This window comes from Erinaceus europaeus, chromosome 14, assembly GCF_950295315.1.
Source record: "Erinaceus europaeus chromosome 14, mEriEur2.1, whole genome shotgun sequence".
Taxonomy (NCBI): Eukaryota; Metazoa; Chordata; class Mammalia; order Eulipotyphla; family Erinaceidae; genus Erinaceus; species Erinaceus europaeus.
The window spans coordinates 26,993,022-27,012,870 of NC_080175.1; the positions used below are offsets into that span (position 1 = coordinate 26,993,022).

The 19,849-nt window shown below is 40.7% G+C and overlaps 1 protein-coding gene and 1 long non-coding RNA gene across 4 annotated transcripts in view; one reads left to right on the top strand and one right to left on the bottom strand.

The window, feature by feature from the left end:
• The window catches only part of ARMH3 (armadillo like helical domain containing 3), a 258,857-nt gene that overhangs the window by 89,424 nt on the left and 149,584 nt on the right, over positions 1–19,849 (top strand). For both annotated transcript variants that reach the window (XM_060171444.1, XM_060171445.1), the window contains exons 18-20: positions 2,172–2,241; positions 3,702–3,762; positions 10,913–11,001. In XM_060171444.1, coding sequence (XP_060027427.1) covers positions 2,172–2,241; positions 3,702–3,762; positions 10,913–11,001 — 220 coding nt within the window. The remainder of the gene's footprint in view (positions 1–2,171; positions 2,242–3,701; positions 3,763–10,912; positions 11,002–19,849) is intronic.
• LOC132532765 (uncharacterized) lies at positions 6,520–11,444 on the bottom strand. Of its 2 annotated transcripts, XR_009544686.1 has the most exons (3): positions 11,245–11,404; positions 8,013–8,070; positions 6,520–6,773 (listed from the first exon to the last, which is right to left on the bottom strand). It is a non-coding gene; the product is annotated as an uncharacterized LOC132532765 (long non-coding RNA). The 2 variants fall into 2 exon arrangements; XR_009544685.1 differs by lacking the exon at positions 8,013–8,070 and having other exon boundaries at positions 11,245–11,444.

Here is a 19,849-nt window from a genome sequence, read left to right on the forward strand (position 1 = left end):
AAGGTCTGGCTTCTATAATTGCTTCCCTGCTGAACATGGGCATTGGCAGGTGGATCCATACTGCCAGCCTGTCTCTCTCTTTCATTAGTGGGGCAGGGCTCTGGGGACACATGATAGGGCTCCAAGACACATGATAGGATCATCTTCCTGGGGAAGTCAGGTTGGCATCATGGTATCATCTGGAACCTGGTGTCAGAGTAATGAAGCTGAAGGGTGGACATTCCACACCTAACGTCTCTGGACTCAGTCTGAAGTGTACTGATTGTATTGCTTAGGTCGGGACCAGCAGCTGTAGTATCAGTTGGTATGAACTGAGAGAAGCATGCAGGAAATATGGGCTTTATAGAGAAAGGGGAAGGTTCCTGCTGTCTAAAGGTTTAAGAAGGCAATAGATAGTTATTGCTATAACCAAATTATTTAGCAGTTGGGTTAACTTTGAAAATCCCTTTGCTAGCACTTGCTGTATCATACAAGACTTTACCTTAATGTATGTCCTTTTATGCTATTTACATATAGATGTCTCTTATAAAATAATGCCACCAGTTGTTTCTATTCTCCCTGGTCTAAGCTTTTAAAATATTTACTATTTCAAAGAACATATCATTATTAGAAATGTATTAACAATTTGAGCCCACTGTTAAAATTCAATCTGGTTACCAATTTGAAGTTTTAAGTGCTTAGATTGAAGGAACATATATCCAGAGCTATGGTCTATGCATCAAAAAGTTTGAGACATTCAATCGATTTTTCCCTTCTCATTAATAGTGATTTATGAGGCTATAAGTTAATAGTGTATATTAACACCATTCCCATCCTCAAAGGTCTGCATCCCTCCCCTTCTGTTCACTCCCCCACAGTGAAGCTGAATGTCTACCCTCACCCTTCACCCAGAGATTTTTACTTTGGTGCCCTACTACAGAATGTGTAATCTTTTCCTGGATAAGGCTAGACACTGATTTGATTTGTTTGTCTGAAAAGTACAGGAAATAGAAATTAGAAGGAGCTTCTAAAAAAATACTATTGGTCTGTATTTGAATTTTAAATATATATATATATATATGCACACACACACACATATATATATGTATATATTGCTGTGGCTACAGTAGGTAGTTCTTTCTTTTTTATATTTATTTATTTTGGATAGAAGCAGAAAGAAATTGAGAAGGAAGGGGACGACAGAGCAGGAGAGAGAAAACCCCCTGCAGCACTGCTTCACTGTTTGTGGAGCTTCCTCTTACGAGAGGGGACTAGGGGTTTGAGGTTGGTACTTGCACACTGTATGTACTCAAGCAGGTGCACCACCACCTGGCCCCTCCTCTTCTCTTACTTAATTCCTGTTATCAAAGAAAAATATTGGTATACCTTTTTTCTGTTAGTAAGATCACCAATATAGATGAAATCAATGTGGAAGCAATTTTTAGGGACTGGGCTGTGGCACAGCAGTTAAGCATTTACTTTACCATGCATAAGGACCAAGGTTCAAGCTCCCACTCCACACCTGCAGGGTGGGGGTTGGGGGGCTTCATGAATGAAGTAGGTCTGTAGTTACCTCTCTCTTTCTCTCTCTCTCCCTTCCTATCCCTATCTTCCTCCTCTTCTCTCAATTTCTTTCTGTCCTATCAAATAAAATGAAAAGCAACCAAAAACAAAAATGCCACCAAGAACTGTGGATTCACAGTGCTAGCACAGAGCCCCAGTGATAACCATGATGGCAATTAAACAAACAACCCAGTATTGCACCAAAGTAAAAGACTAGGGGGTGGGGTGGGAGGGTTCAGGTCCTGGAACATGATGGCAGAGGACCTAGTGGGGGGTTGTATTGTTATGTGGAAAACTGGGAAATGTTATGCATGTATAAGGTATTATATTTACTGTTGACTGTAAAACATTAATCCCCCAATAAAAAAACAAAATAAAAAGCAAACCCCAACTCCTGTTGTTGCGTGTACCAGTGCCCTCAGGGATTGCCGTCTTATGAATTTTTGTTATAGGCTTGGATTGATAACTAAAGAGCATTTATAAGTTCACCCTACCCCCTCTATTCTACCATAAACAGAAAGAAAAGGTAGCTCTCTAAGAGTGATTTTATTTGCGTGAGAAACATGGTGAGCCATTGGACATCAATGCAATGCATATTCTAATTTTATTCCTTTTATTTGTATGTGAAGCCTATGAGACACAGAAAGAAAGCAGCAGACAAGAACCTGCCCTGTCGTCCTTTAGTATGTGCAGTATTGGGTGAGTAGTCAAATCAGCATTTTTCTGAGTGACAGGTTTTCATAATTAAGATAAGGGATAGATCCTACTGGTTGTGTTTCTTTCTCAGAAAGGAACCTTACTAGTTAGGTTTCTAAGAAACCAAGTTTATTATTGAATTTGGTAAAGCAACCCCAATGAATAAAGCGGTGCTGTTGTTCAAATAAAGAAATCTTTCTTTATTTAAAAATTTTATTTTTAATTTTTACTCTTTTGTTGCCCTTGTTGTTTATCATCACTTTTTTTGTTATTATTGTTGTTGTTATTGCTGTCATTGTTGCTGGATAGGACAGAGAGAAATGGAGAGAGGAGGGGAAGACAGAGAGGGGGAGAGCAAGATAGACACCTGCAGACCTGCTTCACTGCCTGTGAAGGGAACCCCCTGCAGGTGGGGAGCCAGGGGCTCAAACTGGGATCCTTATGCAGGCCCGTGCACTTTCCGCCATATGCGCTTAACCCGCTGCGCCACCACCTGTCTTCCAAGAAATCTTTCTAGGGAGAAGACTGCATAAGTGAAATCTTGTTATATGACATAAATTTATAAAATATTTCATGCCTCATCAGCATTTCCAATTCTTCTCTCCCCTTGTTGGTACACATTGATGTGTCTGTGGCCAGGAGACTAGAAGTTCAAGGTTCAGACATAGAAAACTTTCTCCCCAGCTCCCTACTTGCAGGGAAGTCGATTCACAAGCGGTGAAACAGGTCTGCAGGTGTCAAAAAAAAAAAAAAAGAAAAAAAAAGAAAAAGAAAACTTCCTCTGAGTAAATTAAGCTGAGATGAGGTTGACAGAGCTGACAGGTAGGGGACTGTGTTTTAGGTGATTTTATCTGCCCACAGTTCTGTATTTTGCTCAGGGCAATGACCTGAACTCTCAAGAAGTCCCATTTCATTTGGGTATTCAGCTGTTTCCTTAATCTGCTTGATTTTAGAAATAATAATTAAGAGTATATAAAAGTCTCTATTGACCCAAAGCTCCGCAGACTAATTCACCCAATAGCTGTCAAATTGAGCATTATAGGGAGATGAGATAGACAGACAGAGCTGTAGAGCTGAGTCTCTGCTTACAGAATGTGATCCATAGTTTCTTCTCAGCTTGCCTCATCACTTGATTCTCAGAATCTGGTTTCCCTCTGGCATTTCACAGTAGTGCCATGGTGTGAAATACCGTACAATGATTTTTTTCTTATATTTGAATTTATTGGCAGGTCATATGATCCTTCTGAGAGTAGAAAAGTGAGCTAATTTTTTAAAAATTATTTTACAAGTGGCAGGTAGTAACAACTCTAGCAAAACATGCATTCTATAAAATAAATTTAAATGCTTGTGAATAATGATGTGCTTAGTGGGTATCATTCAGCATGAATTCAATGTATATTATTCCTACTGTGAGGCAAGGAGTGGTTTTATTCTGATTGGTCTAACCTTCTTTCCTCATTCAGATCTGATGGTTGAGTTTATTGTTACACACATGATGAAGGAGTTTCCTATGGATCTCTATGTGTAAGTACCATGGTTCATTTTATGTATGTAAATCTATTATAGAATTGATTGCTAGAAAGTTTACAAACAAAAATTTTCTGTGGGTATTTCAGGAAAAAGCCACATTCGTGTATGAAGTGTTAGGCAACATTTTATAGCCTGCATTAGCACATCCTTTTAGAAGATAATAGAAAGTACAAGTCATAATTTGGTTTCTGCTTATATATCTTCAGCATCACTTTTGGAGACACTGCATGAAGAGAAGGGCTGATACACTGAAGTAGTTGTTATGAGTAATTTTTTAAAATATTGTGATCCAAAGATATAAAATACATCTTTTAAAAAAGTTGTGACTGGGGGTCGGGTGGTAGCACAGCGGGTTAAGCGCATGTGGTGCAACGTCCAAGGACTGGGCATAAGGGTCTCGGTTTGAGCCCCGGGCTCCCCACCTGCAAGGGAGTCGCTTCACAGGTGGTGAAGCAGGTCTGCAGGTGTCTATCTTTCTTTCCCCCTGTTTTCCCCTCCTCTCTCCATTTCTCTCTGTCCTATCCAAAAATGACATCAATAGCAGTGATAATAGTAACCACAACAACGATGAAAAAACAACCAGAGTAACAAAAGGAAAAACATGGCCTCCAGGAGCAGTGGATTCATGGTGCAGGCACCGAGCCCCAGCAGTAACCCTGGAGGCAAAAAAAAAAAAAAAAGTTGTGACCAGGGAAGTGGCACAGCAGGCGAATACTGAGGTCCTGAGTGAGAGTGGTACTCTGACCACTTTCTCTTCTTCATAAAGTAAATAAACAATTCTCCAGAGATTTGCAATCCCAGCAGATTTGTCATTCTTGGACTTTGGCTTTACAATAGTCAGCAATAGTTAAGAATTAGAGAGGCGCCTGGGTGGTGGTGCACCTGGTAAAGCATTCATGTTACAGTGCCCCGAACATGAGTTCAAGTTCCTGGTCCCCACTTGTAGGGGGGGAGCTTTATGAACAATGAAGCAGTGCTACAGCTGTCTCTCTTTCGCTCACCCTCTGTATCTCCTCTTTCCCTCTGTTTCTTTTTGTCTTTATCCAAAGAATAAAAATAATAAATAAAATATAAAAATTTCAGTTACTTTACTTTATTGCCACCAGGTTATTGCTGGGGCTTGGGCTTGGTGCCTGCACGATGAAGCCACTGCTCTATGTGGCCATTTTTTCCTTTTCTTCTTCTTCTTCTTCTTTCATTTGATAGGATCAGGAGGAAGGAGGAGATAGGGAGAGATTAAGAGAGACCCTTACAGACCTGCACCACCACCCATGCAGGTGGGGAATAAGGGCTTGAACCTGGATTCTAGGATATGGTAGTGTGGGTACTCAATGAGGTATAGCACTGTCCAGCCCCTAGATAAAATAAAGCATTAAAAAAATATTAAGGAAAGGTCAGTAAGGCAGAGATTCATTATTTAAAAAATTTTTTTTATTATTATTTATTTTCCCTTTTGTTGCCCTTGTTGCAGAGATTCATTCTTAGCCTAACTTGTCCTAGTAGTCTAGTTAGGACTTCACTAGCTAGCAAGATTATTATTTTTTTTAGTATCTTATTTAATTTAATTTATAAAGAGTTTTTTAGTGTCTTATTTAATTTAATTTAGAAAGAGTTTCACAAGAGACAGAGAAAGAGAGGATGAGACAGGTCACGATTCTGAAACCTGTGACACCAGGGGTCGAACCTCTTCTGTTGAATTATTTCACCAGCTGCAACAGATTTTGTGTATACTGGCCTGCCTAGACTGTTTCTGGCATGTGGGGAGATAAGATTTCCCATCACAGCTCTTTACAGCAAATACAATTAAAGCTAACTGAAAATTATCATAGACCTTGTTTTTCTCTTACTTCTGCTCTCTAGTGCACGAACAGTTGTAGTCATACTAGTGGGATCTCAAATATTTATATCCTCTTTATCCTTAAAAAGCATCTGACTTGAACCTGATGACAGTATTGGTAACTTCATTTTTAGCAAGCAGGAGAGCTATTTGGTGTACAGGAAGCTCAGTTTGCTTCATTCCAGAGCCAGACCTGGGGTCTAGGGAGGCATAAAGGATTTTGCTTGGACTAGAGTTGACTTCAGCTTTTAGATTGTTTGCTGATTGAATAGTCTTGGCTCCCTAAATCTAAAATAACAACAAAATTTTATCTTTTGGTAAGCAGGTTGCACTTGGCATTTTCCCCTTATTTTTTGGGTGTTTAGAAGTATGTCTCAGCCTTTATTTCAATTTTAAGATCACAAAAAAAACTGCTTTTTGTAGTACTTACTAGATGTTTTCCACTTGCTTTTTTTTTTTTTTTAATTTATAAAAGAGAAAGAGAATTAGAAGAGAAAGAGCACAATCAGCTCTGGCATATGGTGGTGCCAGGGATTGAACTTGGGGTCTCTGGTTCCTCAGGCATGAAAATCCTTTGCTTTAATGTTGAGCATTATCTCTGGCTCTCTGCTTGCTTTTGATAGAATCTATGAACCTCAGTACCTTAGGAATCAAATTATTTCTAGTTTGATTATCTTAAATTCTAATTTTAGGATGTGTTATTTACTTTGTAATATATTGTTTTAGTCTCAGTTTCTCATTTTCCAAGTAAGTGAATGGAGGCTTAGGAGATTAAATGCTCTTCCCAGGGTCATTCTACTTGTGAACAACATTACTTAGAATCAGATTCTTTTTTTACCACAAAATCTAGACTGTTGCCATCTCTTATCAGGTATATTATCTATCACTGTGTGACAAAATATGCTCAAACTTAGTGGTTTAAAACAGACATTTATTATATCACAGTTTCTGTAGTTCAGGAATCTTTGAGCAGCTTAGCTGTGTAGCTTGGCATAGGTAGCTTGATTCCTCATGAGGTCTCATCTGAGACTTTTTGGAAATTAGAGAATTTGCTTCCAGTCTTTTGCTTCCATCTTTGTTGTTGAGCCTTATCTTAGTCCCTTATCATGTGCATTGTTGTGTATAGTTGCTCAACATGGTAGCTGTCTTTTCCCAAAACATGTAATCCCTAAGAGGAAGAGGAGAGTTGAGAGGTCAAAATTTAAACCATAATTGTCTTTTATGACTCAGTCTTAAAGGACATGCCATTTCTGTTGCTCAAAGAGACCAACTTTGATACAGTGAGGGAAGGCATTACGTAAGGACGTAAATACTAGGAGGTAGGGACTGCTGGGAACCATCAGGCAGGCCAGGAAGTTTATGGTTGCACACCTAATAAATTACATCATCATGATTCAAACTCAAATCTCTCCGATCTCAGAGACCGTAGTCTTAACTATTACTATGATAAGTGTCACAGGAAGAGTAATAGAGACTAATGCTGACTGTAGGCTATCAGAGAAGTTATCATTTGACTGGAGTCATGAAGAAACAGAAGTTCTTGATATGGAGGATTAGGAGAGGGACTCCCCCACCAGGGGACCAACATGAAAGTGTGGCATGGGAGGGGCTGGGTGGCTGGCACACCTGGTTGCGGGCACTCATTGTGCAACAACCTGTGTTCAAGCTCCTGCTTCCCACCTGCATGGGGGAAGTTTCACGACTATTGATGCAGTAATACAGGTGTTTCTTCCTCTCTGTCTTCTTCCTCTCTCAAGTTCTCTCTGTCCTATCAAACAAAGATTTTTTTTTTTTTAAATGTGGCATATTTGGAGAACAGAAAGTATGGAGTACAAGATGCAAGGAGGAAATTTGGGAGAGTAGAAAAAAGGTACCTGAGATTATGTGGATGAAGAGGAACAATTGAAGGTGGGATGACAGAATAAGATTGTGTGTTACAAATGTGTAGAGTTACAGGTATGTCTGCCTAATTTCTCACATTACCAGCCAATTCCCAGTCAACTCTTGCATTCCTAACTTGGTCCACACTAAATAATTTAACTTCCTTTTCTGTCTCGTTCCTAACTTTAGATTTAGAAGAGTTTTGGGGGGAGTCGGGCGGTAGCGCAGTAGGTTAAGCGCAGGTGGCACAAAGTGGAAGGACCGGCATAAGGATCCCGGTTCGAGCCCCCGGCTCCCCACCTGCAGGGGAGTCACTTCACAGGTGGTGAAGCAGGTGTGCAGGTGTCTATCTTTCTCTCCCCCTCTCTGTTTTCCCCTCCTCTCTCCATTTCTCTCTGTCCTATCCAACAACAACAACATCAATAACAACAATAATAACTACAACAACAACAACAACAAAAAAAACAAGGGCAACAAAAGGGAATACATAAATATTTTTTTTAAAAAAGAAGAGTTTTTGGATTACCTCACTTTCTCAGTTGCGCTTTTCAGTTGCTTTTTCCATGTGCTCCTATTTGAATGTCCTGAGGTTAGGGAAGGAGAAGATAATGAATAAGGCTTCAAGCTGTTAGAGGCTGGGCAGAAGATTCCACCCTCAGGCTGAATTCGCTTTCTTTATTACTACCCTTGGGCAAATTTCCGGGTCTCCCTTTTTCCACTTCCAGCTCTCTTTCTTGTTTTTGCCATTGGTACCATCAAGTCCTTTTTAGTTGAACTTATCTGCTCCCAGCCTGGCATCAAGCCAAGTTGCTGTGCTTCTCACTATGTGCTGTTTTTCAGCAGAATGAAAAAACTCAAAGCAAAGTGAATTTCTGCCATTTCAGATACGTTTATAATCCTTGTGAAATGTGAAATGTGCAAAGAACTAATACTCAGTGCTAGAATCTGGGTCAGGAAGGAAACAATTTCACACATCTGTGTATGAGTGCTCTAGGTAAAGTAATAACGGGGGAAGATGCTTATACAAACACAAACAGAAGAGAAAGAAAGGAAAGGTGGAAATTGTATGGAATTGTACCCCTCCTACCCTATGGTTTTGTTAATTAATCCTTTCTTAAATAAAAAAAAAAAAAAGCAAAGGTCTTGCCTACTTGGAACAGTCAGAGGTAGGAAAACCCAGCCAATTAATTTCCAGTTCTGTCAGTGCTTCTTCATTCTTATTTTCACATGTACTGCTGACACAGATTTTGGGATTAAGTGAAATAGTCTCTAAGGAATGTAACCTCTGCTTTAAGTTCCTCTTACACTGAAAACTTAGACTTTTTTTTTTTCCTTCCCATGATTGTCTTGGTACAAGAGTTTTCATCTGTGATTCTACCACTCCTGCTGGACTCCTTAGTTCTTCCTCTTTTTTTCAGATAGAGGGAGAGAGATAGAAAGAAAATGGCAGGAAGAGGAGTGATACCACAGCACTGCTCCTTCACTTGAGAAGCCTCCCCTTAGCATGGTGCTTCCATATGGTGGCCAGGAGCTCAAAGCCAAGCCCTCGTGCATTGTAAAGCATGCACTGGGGGCAGTGTGTGTGTGTGTGTGTGTGTGTGTGTGTGTGTGTGTGTGTGTAGGGGGTGATGGCACACCTTATTGAGTGCACATGTTAACAATGTGCAAGGACTGGGTTTGAGCCCCTGCTCCTCCACTTGCAGTGGGAAAGCTTTCCAAGTGGTAAAGCAGTATTGCAAGTTGTCTCTCTGTCTCTCTCCCTCTCATCCCCTTCCCTCTTGATTTCTGTCTCTAACCAATAAACAAACAAACAAATAAATAAATCTAATAAAATTTTTTTTAAAGCATGCACTGGGTGAGCTGTCTCTCTGCCCTTAGACTTTTTTTTTAAAGTCAGAAATTTCCCAATCTGTGGGGTAGACTCTAGAAGAAAGGGAGATACCAGTGGACTCCCTAAAAAAATGTATATATCTGAGGCTCAGAGGTCCCAGGTTCTGTCTCCTGCCATAAGCCAGAGCTGAGCAGTGCTCTGGTCTTGTTTTTTCTCACTCTCTTTAAAAAAAAGGGGGGGGGGTAAAGTGGCACTGTCCCTTGGGTTGAAATAGGAGACTGCTGTACACACAAAAAAAATTGTCCAAGTAGTAGTAACTTTGGAGTCATTTAACCAGTATACATTTTAAATTATTATTATTATTATTATTACTACTACTACTACTACTACTACTACTACTACTACTACTATTATTACCAGAGCACTGCTCAGCTCTGCCTAATTAGGTGGTGCAGGGGATTGAACCTGGGACTTTGGAGCCTCAGACATGAGAGTCTCTTTGCATAACCATTATGCTATCTACCCCTGCCCGCCAGTATGCATTTTGTTTTGTTCCATTTCGTTTGTTGCCACCAGAGTTATTGGAAAAGCTAGGTAGCAAAGTTTCTTCCTACTTATAAAGTTATTTTTAATAATTTTGAAGTCTACTTCTGTTGAAAGCTAATTCATATGTTGTTCAGTTCACTATGTTTTTTCTTAGTGTATTTACAGGGTTGTGCAACCATAACCACAGTCTAATTTTATTTATTTCCAACTTCAATATCACTTTATTGGAGACATGTTGATTTACAGGCACAATCTAATTTCAGAACATTCTAAAAAAAGTTTCTTATCCACTAGTTACACCTCATATGTCCCCTGCTTTTCTGTATCATCCTTTCACCCATTAATTCATTTTTAAAAAAATTATTTGCCTATCTGGACATTTTATATAAATGAAACCATTAAATATGTGGCCTTTTGTGATTGACTTTTACTTGGTATAATGTTTTCATGGTTCATATAGAAGCTGCCTCACAGGCCAGTTGGTGGTGCACCTGCTTAGCACACATGTTACAATGCGTAAGGACCCAGGTTTGAGCTCCTGGTCCCCACCTGCAGGGGGTAAGCTTTGCAAGTGGTGAAGCAGGGCTGCAGGTGTCTCTCTGTATCTCTCCCTCTCTATCTCCCCCTTCCTTCTCGATTTTTGACTATCTCTATCCAATAAATAAACAAGAAAAAAAAAGCTGCCTCACTATAAAAAGGGTATCTATAGGGAGTTGGGTGGTAGCACAGCAGGTTAAGCTCACATAGCACAAAGCGCAAGGACTGGTGGAAGGATCCCCGTTCAAGCCCCCAGCTCCCAACCTGCAGGAGAGTCGCTTCACAAATGGTAAAGCAGGTCTGCAGGTGTCTATCTTTTTCTCCCCCTCTCTGTCTTCCCTTCCTCTCTCCATTTCTTTCTGTCCTATCCAACAAAAACGACATCAGTAATAACTACAACAATAAAACAAGGGCAGCAAAAGAGAATAAATAATAAATAAAAAATGGGTATCTATATTGAGTTGCCCCATATTCTTGGGCTTACTTCACTTTTTCTCTTTCCCTGCTAACAGGCGCTGCATTCAAGTAGTACATAAACTGCTTTGCTATCAGAAGAAATGTAGAGTTCGCCTACATTACACCTGGCGGGAACTCTGGTCAGGTAAGCTGCTCTTTTGAATTCATCCTCTCTTTTTGAATTCACCATCTCTTTTATGAGCCCCTAGACCTAGGCTCAACATTAAGTTTTTAGAAAAAGTAACTATTTAGGATGCCTCTATTTCTGTTTATTATTTTTGTTATTTCAACCTTGTTCTTAGACCTTGACGTGTCACCCATCTATCCCATACTTTCTCCTTTGTTCCTTCTACCTGTATTTTATTTTATTTTATTTTATTTTACTTACTTATTTTTAGCTGGTAGGAACGGTGGAATATCTCTTGCAGTCCAGTGACTCTTCCTTTGAACCAGAGTGAGATAGTATCAGTACAGACTTTGATTCTCCTTCCATTCTATTTGGTGGCAGCATATGGACTATAGGGAAACTTCCCTGTGTTTTCTCAAGATGAGTAGTCTCAGGAGGAATGTCATAGGGAAAGAGGGTGGGGAGGGGGTGGAGAGATGGGGGGGAACCCTGTTCTTTGTGTTACAGCTGGCATTATTACTGTTTACAGACAGTGTCAGTGTTACCACTCCCCCTGTACCAGAGACAAAAACAGCAAATTACAGTGTTTACTTTTGTCTCTGTATCCATTTGGTAGCCCAGTAAAGTCATTGCCTCCCCTGCAGGCGGGAAGTAGCTCTTCTCTAAGGGTTCAATTAGCGCTTGCTAGACACCCCTTTCTTTTATGCAACTAATTGGAGGTTTCAGAAAATCAAAGGAGGCATGCTCTCTTGGGCATTTACTTGCTGATAGGTCCTGTGGCTTTTGTGACCTGATGGTACAATCAAGTCTTCTCCAGATGATTATAGTGATGAATGGTTGCCCCGCCCCCATAGGAGAGCTTCTCTGTATTCTCAGCAGGGAGAGGGTGCTGTAGTGTCAGAGGCTTTATAAGAAACAGGCCAGTAACTCAGCCCTATTCCATGAAATTCATCTCACTTGTTGTGACACATGGTTTCCTCCCAACCCAATTTGGTTTTCTAAATTTAGTTCTCCATAATGGGAAGAAGAAATCTTTAATTAATGGATTAGCAAGTTCTTTACAGTTACTGCCTTTGGTGAGTAGGAGAATAGCACTAAATAGCAATAGTGGCATTTTGGTATTTTAGAAGAGTATGATTGTGTAAGAGTTTGAAATTTAAAGGGATGCCGGAAGAGCTAAAGAGATCCATAGAAATCGAAATTACTAAAATTAGTAGAATTTACTTGGGAGGAATAATTTATTTTAATATATATGCTACTGTTGTTGCCTGTGGACAGTTATGTTATTGCTAGATTCTAAAAGCCTGGTATCTAAGAGAACCATAATGTGATGCAACTCTAAGGTTATTGGTGCACTTGTTGGACTTGTAACAGGTACAAAATGGGTTATGGCTGTAACTGGGATGATGTTACATAATGCAGTACTAGAGTTGGTGGTAATAATTATTTTCTACTTTTGATGTTCTAATTTTATCCTATGTCCTTTCCTTTTAATTTTTTTCCTTTATTGGGGGATTAATGTTTTACATTTGACAGTAAATACAATAGCTTGTACATGCATAACATTTCTCAGTTTTTCACTTAACAATACAACCTCTACTAGGTCCTCTGTCATCCTTTTCCAGGACCTGTATTCTCCTTCCTACCTACCCCAGAGGTCCTTTCCTTTCTAATGTAGCCATTCAGTTTTTGTTTCCTGGAGTCTGGTTTTCTCTCATCATTGTCACCATCTTCTCCTCCTCCTTCTGTTGTCCTCTTTCAGTATCCTGTTCCAGTACCGGCTGCTGTTTACCAGCCAGGTCTGTCCGTGGGGATTAGGGCTTGCCACTACTCTCCCACATGCACCACACAGACATTCACCTCTGATGAACTGACCACCTTATCATGTCCACTGTCCCTTTTGTCTTTAGTATTGTTGTCATGCATTTTACTTATGTTGTGGACCTCAAGATAATTTGTCAGCATGTTTGTTTAAAGAGGCAGTTGTCTTTTTTAAAAGATTTTTTATGATAAAGAATGAGAGAGGGGGAGAGGAAAAGAGTGTCGCATCGCTCAGCTCTGGCATAAGGTGCTGCTGGGGACTGCACATAGACCTCTGGGATTTCATCAGTGCTGGTTGGTGTTTTAACAGACTGTGCTCTCTCCCTGACCTGACAATCATCTTTTAAAGAGATTTAAAAATTCCTTTCTTCATCTTTTTTGGTTTTAGTATTTCTCCATTTTGGCTAGGAAATTGTGAGACATGAGCTGATTCTTTAGTCTCTGTTAGCTTTATGTTTTTAAGTAATTTTTGTCATGTCAACTCCATTTAAAAAAAATTTATAAAAAGGAAACACTGACAAGATCATAGGATAAAAAAGTGGTAGAATTCCACACAGTTCCCACCACCAGAACTCCGTATCCCATTCCTTCCCCTGATAGCTTTCCTGTTCTTTATCCCTCTGGGAGTATGGACCCAGGGACATTATGGGGTGCAGAAGGTGGAAGGTCTGGCTTCCCTAATTGCTTCCCTGCTGACCATGGGCATTGGTAGGTTGATCCATACTCCCAGCCTGTCTCTCTTGTCCCCTAGTCGGGCAGGGCTCTGGGGAAGCGGGGCTCTAGGACACATGGTGAGGTCATCTGTCCAGCGCAGTCTGGCTGGCATCATATTAGCATCTGGAACCTGGTCACTGAAAAAAGAGTTAACATATAGAGCCAAACAAATTGTTGACTAATCATGAACCTAAAGGCTGGAATAGTGCAGATGAAGAGTTGGGGGGTCTCCGTTATAGTCAGTAGTCCTATTTTAGTTCCAAATAGCCTATGACTATACTCTTTTCTTTTCTTTTCTTTTCTTTTCTTTCCTGAGCTTGACATCTGATATGCAGGTACATCCTAGTTATTGTCTGGGGAGATGATGTCATGGCTGGAAAAAGGACAGAAAGCTGGATCAGGGAAAGAGTAGCTCCCATAATGGGAAAGGTGTATAAATATTGTTGACTATAAACCCCATCGGTTTGATGTGATATGGGGCCCATATTCAGCTTAGGAGCTTATGGGACCTCTGTATCCCTGTAGATCTGAGCTCACATTCTGTAGGAATAAGTAGGAACATTCCAAGCTGCTCCAATTTCAGGACCCATCTTCCTCAGATGGAAGATAGAGTATGTTGTCCAGCCTCTCTTCGGAGGATGAAACATTCTCTACCATTGTTGATCCAAGTTGAGGGCAAGGGCCCATGGGGGCCCACAAAGGGGTCTATTGTGTGTTTCTGATGAGATGACCAGTGACAGTGGAGAGAGGGATCTATTTGAGGTCTAGGCCCATCATGTCTGTTTGGGAATCTCAGGACTTCCTGACTAGGGCCCCAGCTGATGGGGTGGCCTGATAGTGACTAAGGAGTCATTATTAAAGCATATCAGTATCTTTTCTTATTCAGCTTTTTCAGTCTTTACTTTGATACGGTTAGCTTTAGAGTGAGTGAAGGAAGTATAATAGGAAATAGGTGAGGAGGGTATCTAAGTCTAAGTAGACACTGTTTCTTTTTTTGCTAAGAAGTTTATTGCTGGGTCTTGATGCCTATACAAATCCACCACTCCCTATAGTAATTTTTTTATAGAGGGTGACAGACAGGAATGAATAGAGAGGGAAAGAGGAATAAGGAAAGAGAGAGAGAGAGAGGAAAGAGCACTGTAGCATGTTCCACCACTCGTGAGCCCCCCCCCATGCAAATGGAGACCAAGGTTCTTAGGCATTGTACTGTGTATACTCTGTCACGTGAGTCACTCCCTAGACCCCCACTTATGATCCTTATGGAAAAGAAGAAGGTTTGACACTTAACGAGGAACACTGAGGCTAGTATAGTCATGATGAAGACTTTCCGCTCTACCCAGGTGAAGAGGCTGAGCCAGCGTCTTTGACTGTCCTATAGGCATCTCTTTTCAAAAATGTTGTCCTAGTCCTTGAAAAGAGCCAGAACCTGTGGCAGACACCATGTTCCCTTCTTTAGCAACATGACAGAGCTTTCCTGTTCAACTGGCCTAGATAAAAGCGGGGGAGTTGGAGGGTGGGGAATGCCATATTCTTTAGCCTCAGAATAGCTGAACAAGTTACATGAGAGAGAGAACAGGTTTCTGTGAACTATTTGTTCAATATATATTTCCAAACTCTCGCTCAAGTACTATTCTAGGTGCTCAAGAAGTTTTCAGCAGAATCAGCCTGATGATTAGGGAAATGTTGCTTCCTCCTGATAAGACATTCTGGCCTCCTGGTATCACTTCTTTCTTGTCTGAAAGGTGGACATCATGGCTGGTGCCCAAGTGGCCACCATATGAACTAGATGTATGTATGTTGCTGGGCATCCTCCGGCCAGCGGAGGAACGGCAGCAACACAAGGGACTGGGAACTTGCAGTGAGGGTGAGGCGCAAAAGAAAGGACCAACCTCTGTGAGTGCTTCAGAGAGACCAGTAGCACTATTTATTTCATTGTGAATTTTATAGTATCTTTTTAGGTCTTTCTACTTGCTTGCTGCATATGTTAACTTACTGCAGACTATTGTGCACTTTTGCTTTCAGGTGTATATTTTGCCCTAATTTACAGATACATGTGAACATATGCCCTATCTCATGACACCTGGTCTATATCTAGGTTTTAGGACTTTGTTAGTAAATGAACCACCCTAAATGGAATTAGAATCCTATGAAAGGAAAGGTCTCACCCGAGAACTAAGGCTGAAAGATTGACATTCCATACCTGACGTCTCTGGACATAGTCTGAAGTGAATCATAATGAGGTGGTACTCGTTGCATTGATGTCAACTCCACTGTAATTAGGTGCTATCTCAGGACTGACTGATTGACAGTCCCTTGATAGATGAGAAGAGAGTCATTGGATTGACTTGGATGACTTGTCCCAAGGCCAAGGGATTTGTATTAGAAATCTCTGTCAAGTGAGGTTAGTCTCCTTTCTCATATAGACTGGTGAGCCTTTCTGGAACCCTGACTCCATGTATTCATAAGTGGCGTGTACCGTGAAATGCAGAGCAGCAGGTGTTAAGGAAAGTTGCAAAATACTGTGTCACATCTGATGCATCAGAGCCATAATAATGTATAATGTTTCAATCAGTGAATATAAATGTGGTTGTGATAGATCCACCCACTCCTTGGCTGGTACTACCCTGCATATGTTGGTATGCCTGTGTTTTCCACTCTTCTTTTGCTTCTAGACTTGACTTAGAGTGGAGGGAGGTATACGGAATTCTTCATAGTGATACACTTATCTGAGTAGATGCTTACTATACATTTGCTTCAAACTTTTTTTTTCCCCTCCAGGGTTACTACTGGGGCTTGGTGCCTGCATTATGAATCCACTGCTCCTGGATGCTATTTTTTTCCCCCTTTTGTTGACCTTATTGTTTATCATTGTTGTTGTTGTTATTGTTGTTATTGCTGTCATTGTTGGATAGGGCAGAAAGAAATGGAGAGAGGAGGGGAAGGTAGAGAGGGGGAGAGAAAGAAAGATATCTGTAGACCTGCTTCACCCCTTGTGAAGCAACTCCTCTGCAGGTGGGGAGCAGGGGCTTGAACCAGGATCCTTGAGCCAGTCCTTGCACTTCACAAGGACTGTACGCTTAACCTGCTGCACTAACTCCTGACCTCTTGCTGTGTACTTTTATTAGATTTTAATTATAAATAAGATTGATAAGGCAAATGTCAAATGAGACAGAAGCTTCTGGATGTCTAGGAAGCGGGGGATTTTTGTCATTTGAATGTGAGTGGTGGATTTGTGTAGGCATACAACAAAAGTAGAACCCAGTAGGACATTTGTTATTGGGTTTCTTTTGAGTTGACTTTATCATCTTATTTATTTATTTATTTATTTATTTATTTATTTTTGTTTCTTTCCAGTGTGTTACCAGGAATAAGCCTAAGGCTTTACTTAGTTATGATTCCATCAAGTTACCTCTCTGGATATATATATACACATATTTTATTTATTTTTTTTTTCCTTTCTTTCTTTTCCTCTCTGGGGTTTTACTGCTCTGGACTGACTTGTATAAAAAGAAAGAAAAAGTTGTAGAGACAAAGAAGGAAAGAGAAAGTAAGGGAAGGAAGGAGAGGGAAAAGGAACTATAGCCCTGAAATTTCCTTCAGTATGGTAGGGATTGAGTTTGAATGTTGACCATTCAAACTCAAAGCAGCAAACTATCCAGGTGACTCATTTTGCCAGTCCTTTATTTCATATTTGAAAGAGAGAAAAAGATAGAGAGAAAGAGAGGGCACTGCGTGGTGGCTCACCTGGTTGAGCACACATGTTACAGTGCACCAGGACCTGGGTTCAAGCCCGCAGTCCCCTCCTGCAGGGGGAAAGCTTTGTGAGTGATGAAGCAGGGCTGCAGGTGTTTCTCTGTCTCTCTCCTCTCTATCACCACCTTCCCTCTCAATTTCTGGATGTCCCTATCCAATAAATAAATAAATAAAAATAATTAAAAGAGAGAGAGAAGCACCATTCCACTACCATAAAATTTTTCTTGCTGTCTGTGCAGTCCCATGCAGTGCTGGGGATTCAGCCCAGGGCTTCATGGTAAAACATGTACTTTGCTTGCTGAATGATTTTCCAGCCCCCATCACCTTCCTATTTGAATTATTGATGTGAAAGAGAATGAACAATTTCTTCTTCCTTATTTAAAGGCACAGAGATTACTTTTAGTCATGTAAAAACGGCAGCTGGGTGGTAGAGCTCAGTTGGTAGAGCATAAAACTTATATGCCTAAGGTTTCTAGTTTGGTTACTGGATTTGTCATATTGGCACTCTACTTCCTTCCTCCTTCCTTCCCTCCTGCCCTCCCTCTCTCTCTCTCCCTCTTCCTTTCTTATATCAAATAGATAAAATAAGGGGGTTGGGCGGTAGCACAGTGGGTTAAGCGCACATGGCACAAAGTAGCGAAGACCGGCAGAAGGATCCCGGTTCCAGCCCTGGCTCTCCACCTGCGGGGGGTGGGGTGGGGTCGCATCACAGGCAGTGTAGCAGGTCTGCAGGTGTCTTTCTCTCCCCCCTGTCTTCCTCACCTCTCTCCATTTCTTTCTGTCCTATCCAACAACAACAACATCAATGGCAACAATAACAATGAAAACAGGGCAACAAAAATGGGGGGGGGAAGGCCTCTAGGAGCAGTGGATTTGTAGTGCAGGCACTGAGCCACAGCAATAACCCTGGAGGAAATAAATGAATAAATAAATAAAAATTTAAAAAACGAAAAAAAACATATAAAATTTCTTTCTCTCTTTCCTTCTTTCTCTTTTCCTTTCTTCCTTCCTTTCTTTCTCTTTTCTTTCTTTCTCTCTTTCTTTCTCTCTTTCTTTCTCTCTTTCTTTCTTCCTTTCTTTTTCTTTAACACAGCACTGCTCAGGTCTGGCTTATGGTGATATGGGGATTGAACCTGGAACTTTGGAACCTCAGGCAAGAGAGTCTCTTTGCATAACCATTATGCTATCTACCCCATCCAATAAAATAAATCTTTTAAAAAATGTGAAAATGGAGTCATCAGCATATCGCTCACCCTGTGGAGCTCATGACCTTTTACCATGGTCAAGGACCTGATTTGAGCCTCCAGCCACCACACAGGAACATCATACAGGGGTAGTTTTACAAGTAGGGTAGTGGTGCAGTGGTGGCTCACTTTCTCTCTCAGCCTTTACATGGGGAAAGAAAAAAAATGTCTATTGGTATCAGTAGAGTCATCGTTGGCATGAAGTGAGGTCCTGGAAAAAGACAAAACATGTAAAACATCAATGAATGAATAGAATGTCTCAGGAGAAGAAATACTTAAAGCAGAGTATCATGGTGTCAATTTATTTTTACTTCTGCTATAGGCAGAAGGGGCATTGGAGATACAGTCTGAATGTAAATAGTCTGAAAATATAGGTTGGCTTAAAGGTAGTTTTATACTGAATTTTGTATTTAGTATTTATCTCTGGATTACAAATCTTCCTACCCTTTTTCAGTACCACATCCCTTAGTGATAAGTCATTATTTTTATTACCATTTGGTGGATAAGGGAATGGAGATAGAGAAAGGGTAAGTGATTTGCTAAGGATCATGGAATCAGATGCTAAGCAGTCATGATTAGAACTTAAGAGTTCTAACTCCTATGCTCGGATGCAGATCACTAGGCAACATTTGCCTCCCTGTAGGAAAGGAAGAAAGGCCCCCAAGTCCCCCCAGAACAGTCTGTTCAACTTCACTGTGTAAACCAGAATCAAAAGCAGTTACAGCTTTGTGAAAAAAGAGAGAAGTTGTACATGGTCTGACCTTTCAGATTCCTACTGGGAAGAATGGAAAACCCAGAGAGTGTCATGGTTTTCTGGATCCAGCTGGCTCTCTCATCACTGGCAGAAGCCTCTAACTTCATGGTTAGGTACACTGTGAGATGAGAATCGAGAGACTTTCTTTCTTTTATTTTTTTTATTAGCGATTCAGTATTGATTTACAAAATTACATGTCAACAGGGGTATAATTCCACACCATTCCCACCGCCAGAGTTCTGAATCTCAAGTCCCTCCATTGCAAACCACCATGGTTCTCCCAAGGTTGCAGACATGAGTTTACTGTCATCTGTACAACTAGCTGTCTACATTTGTACATAATTTCCCCCCTTTTCTATCAGGTTCAATCCTCTCTTCCCCTCCAAGCCACATATAGCCCCATTACTACATCCAAATATCTCTCCCCTTTTTCCTTACTCTCTGGGACCTGATGGAGCTGGAGTTCAGAGCCCTCTTATCCTCTTCCTTCTATCACTTCTCCCCCACTGGGAGTATGGATCAAAATTGTTTTAGGGTGTAGAAGGTAGGAGTTCTGGCTTCTGTAATTGCTTCTCCACTG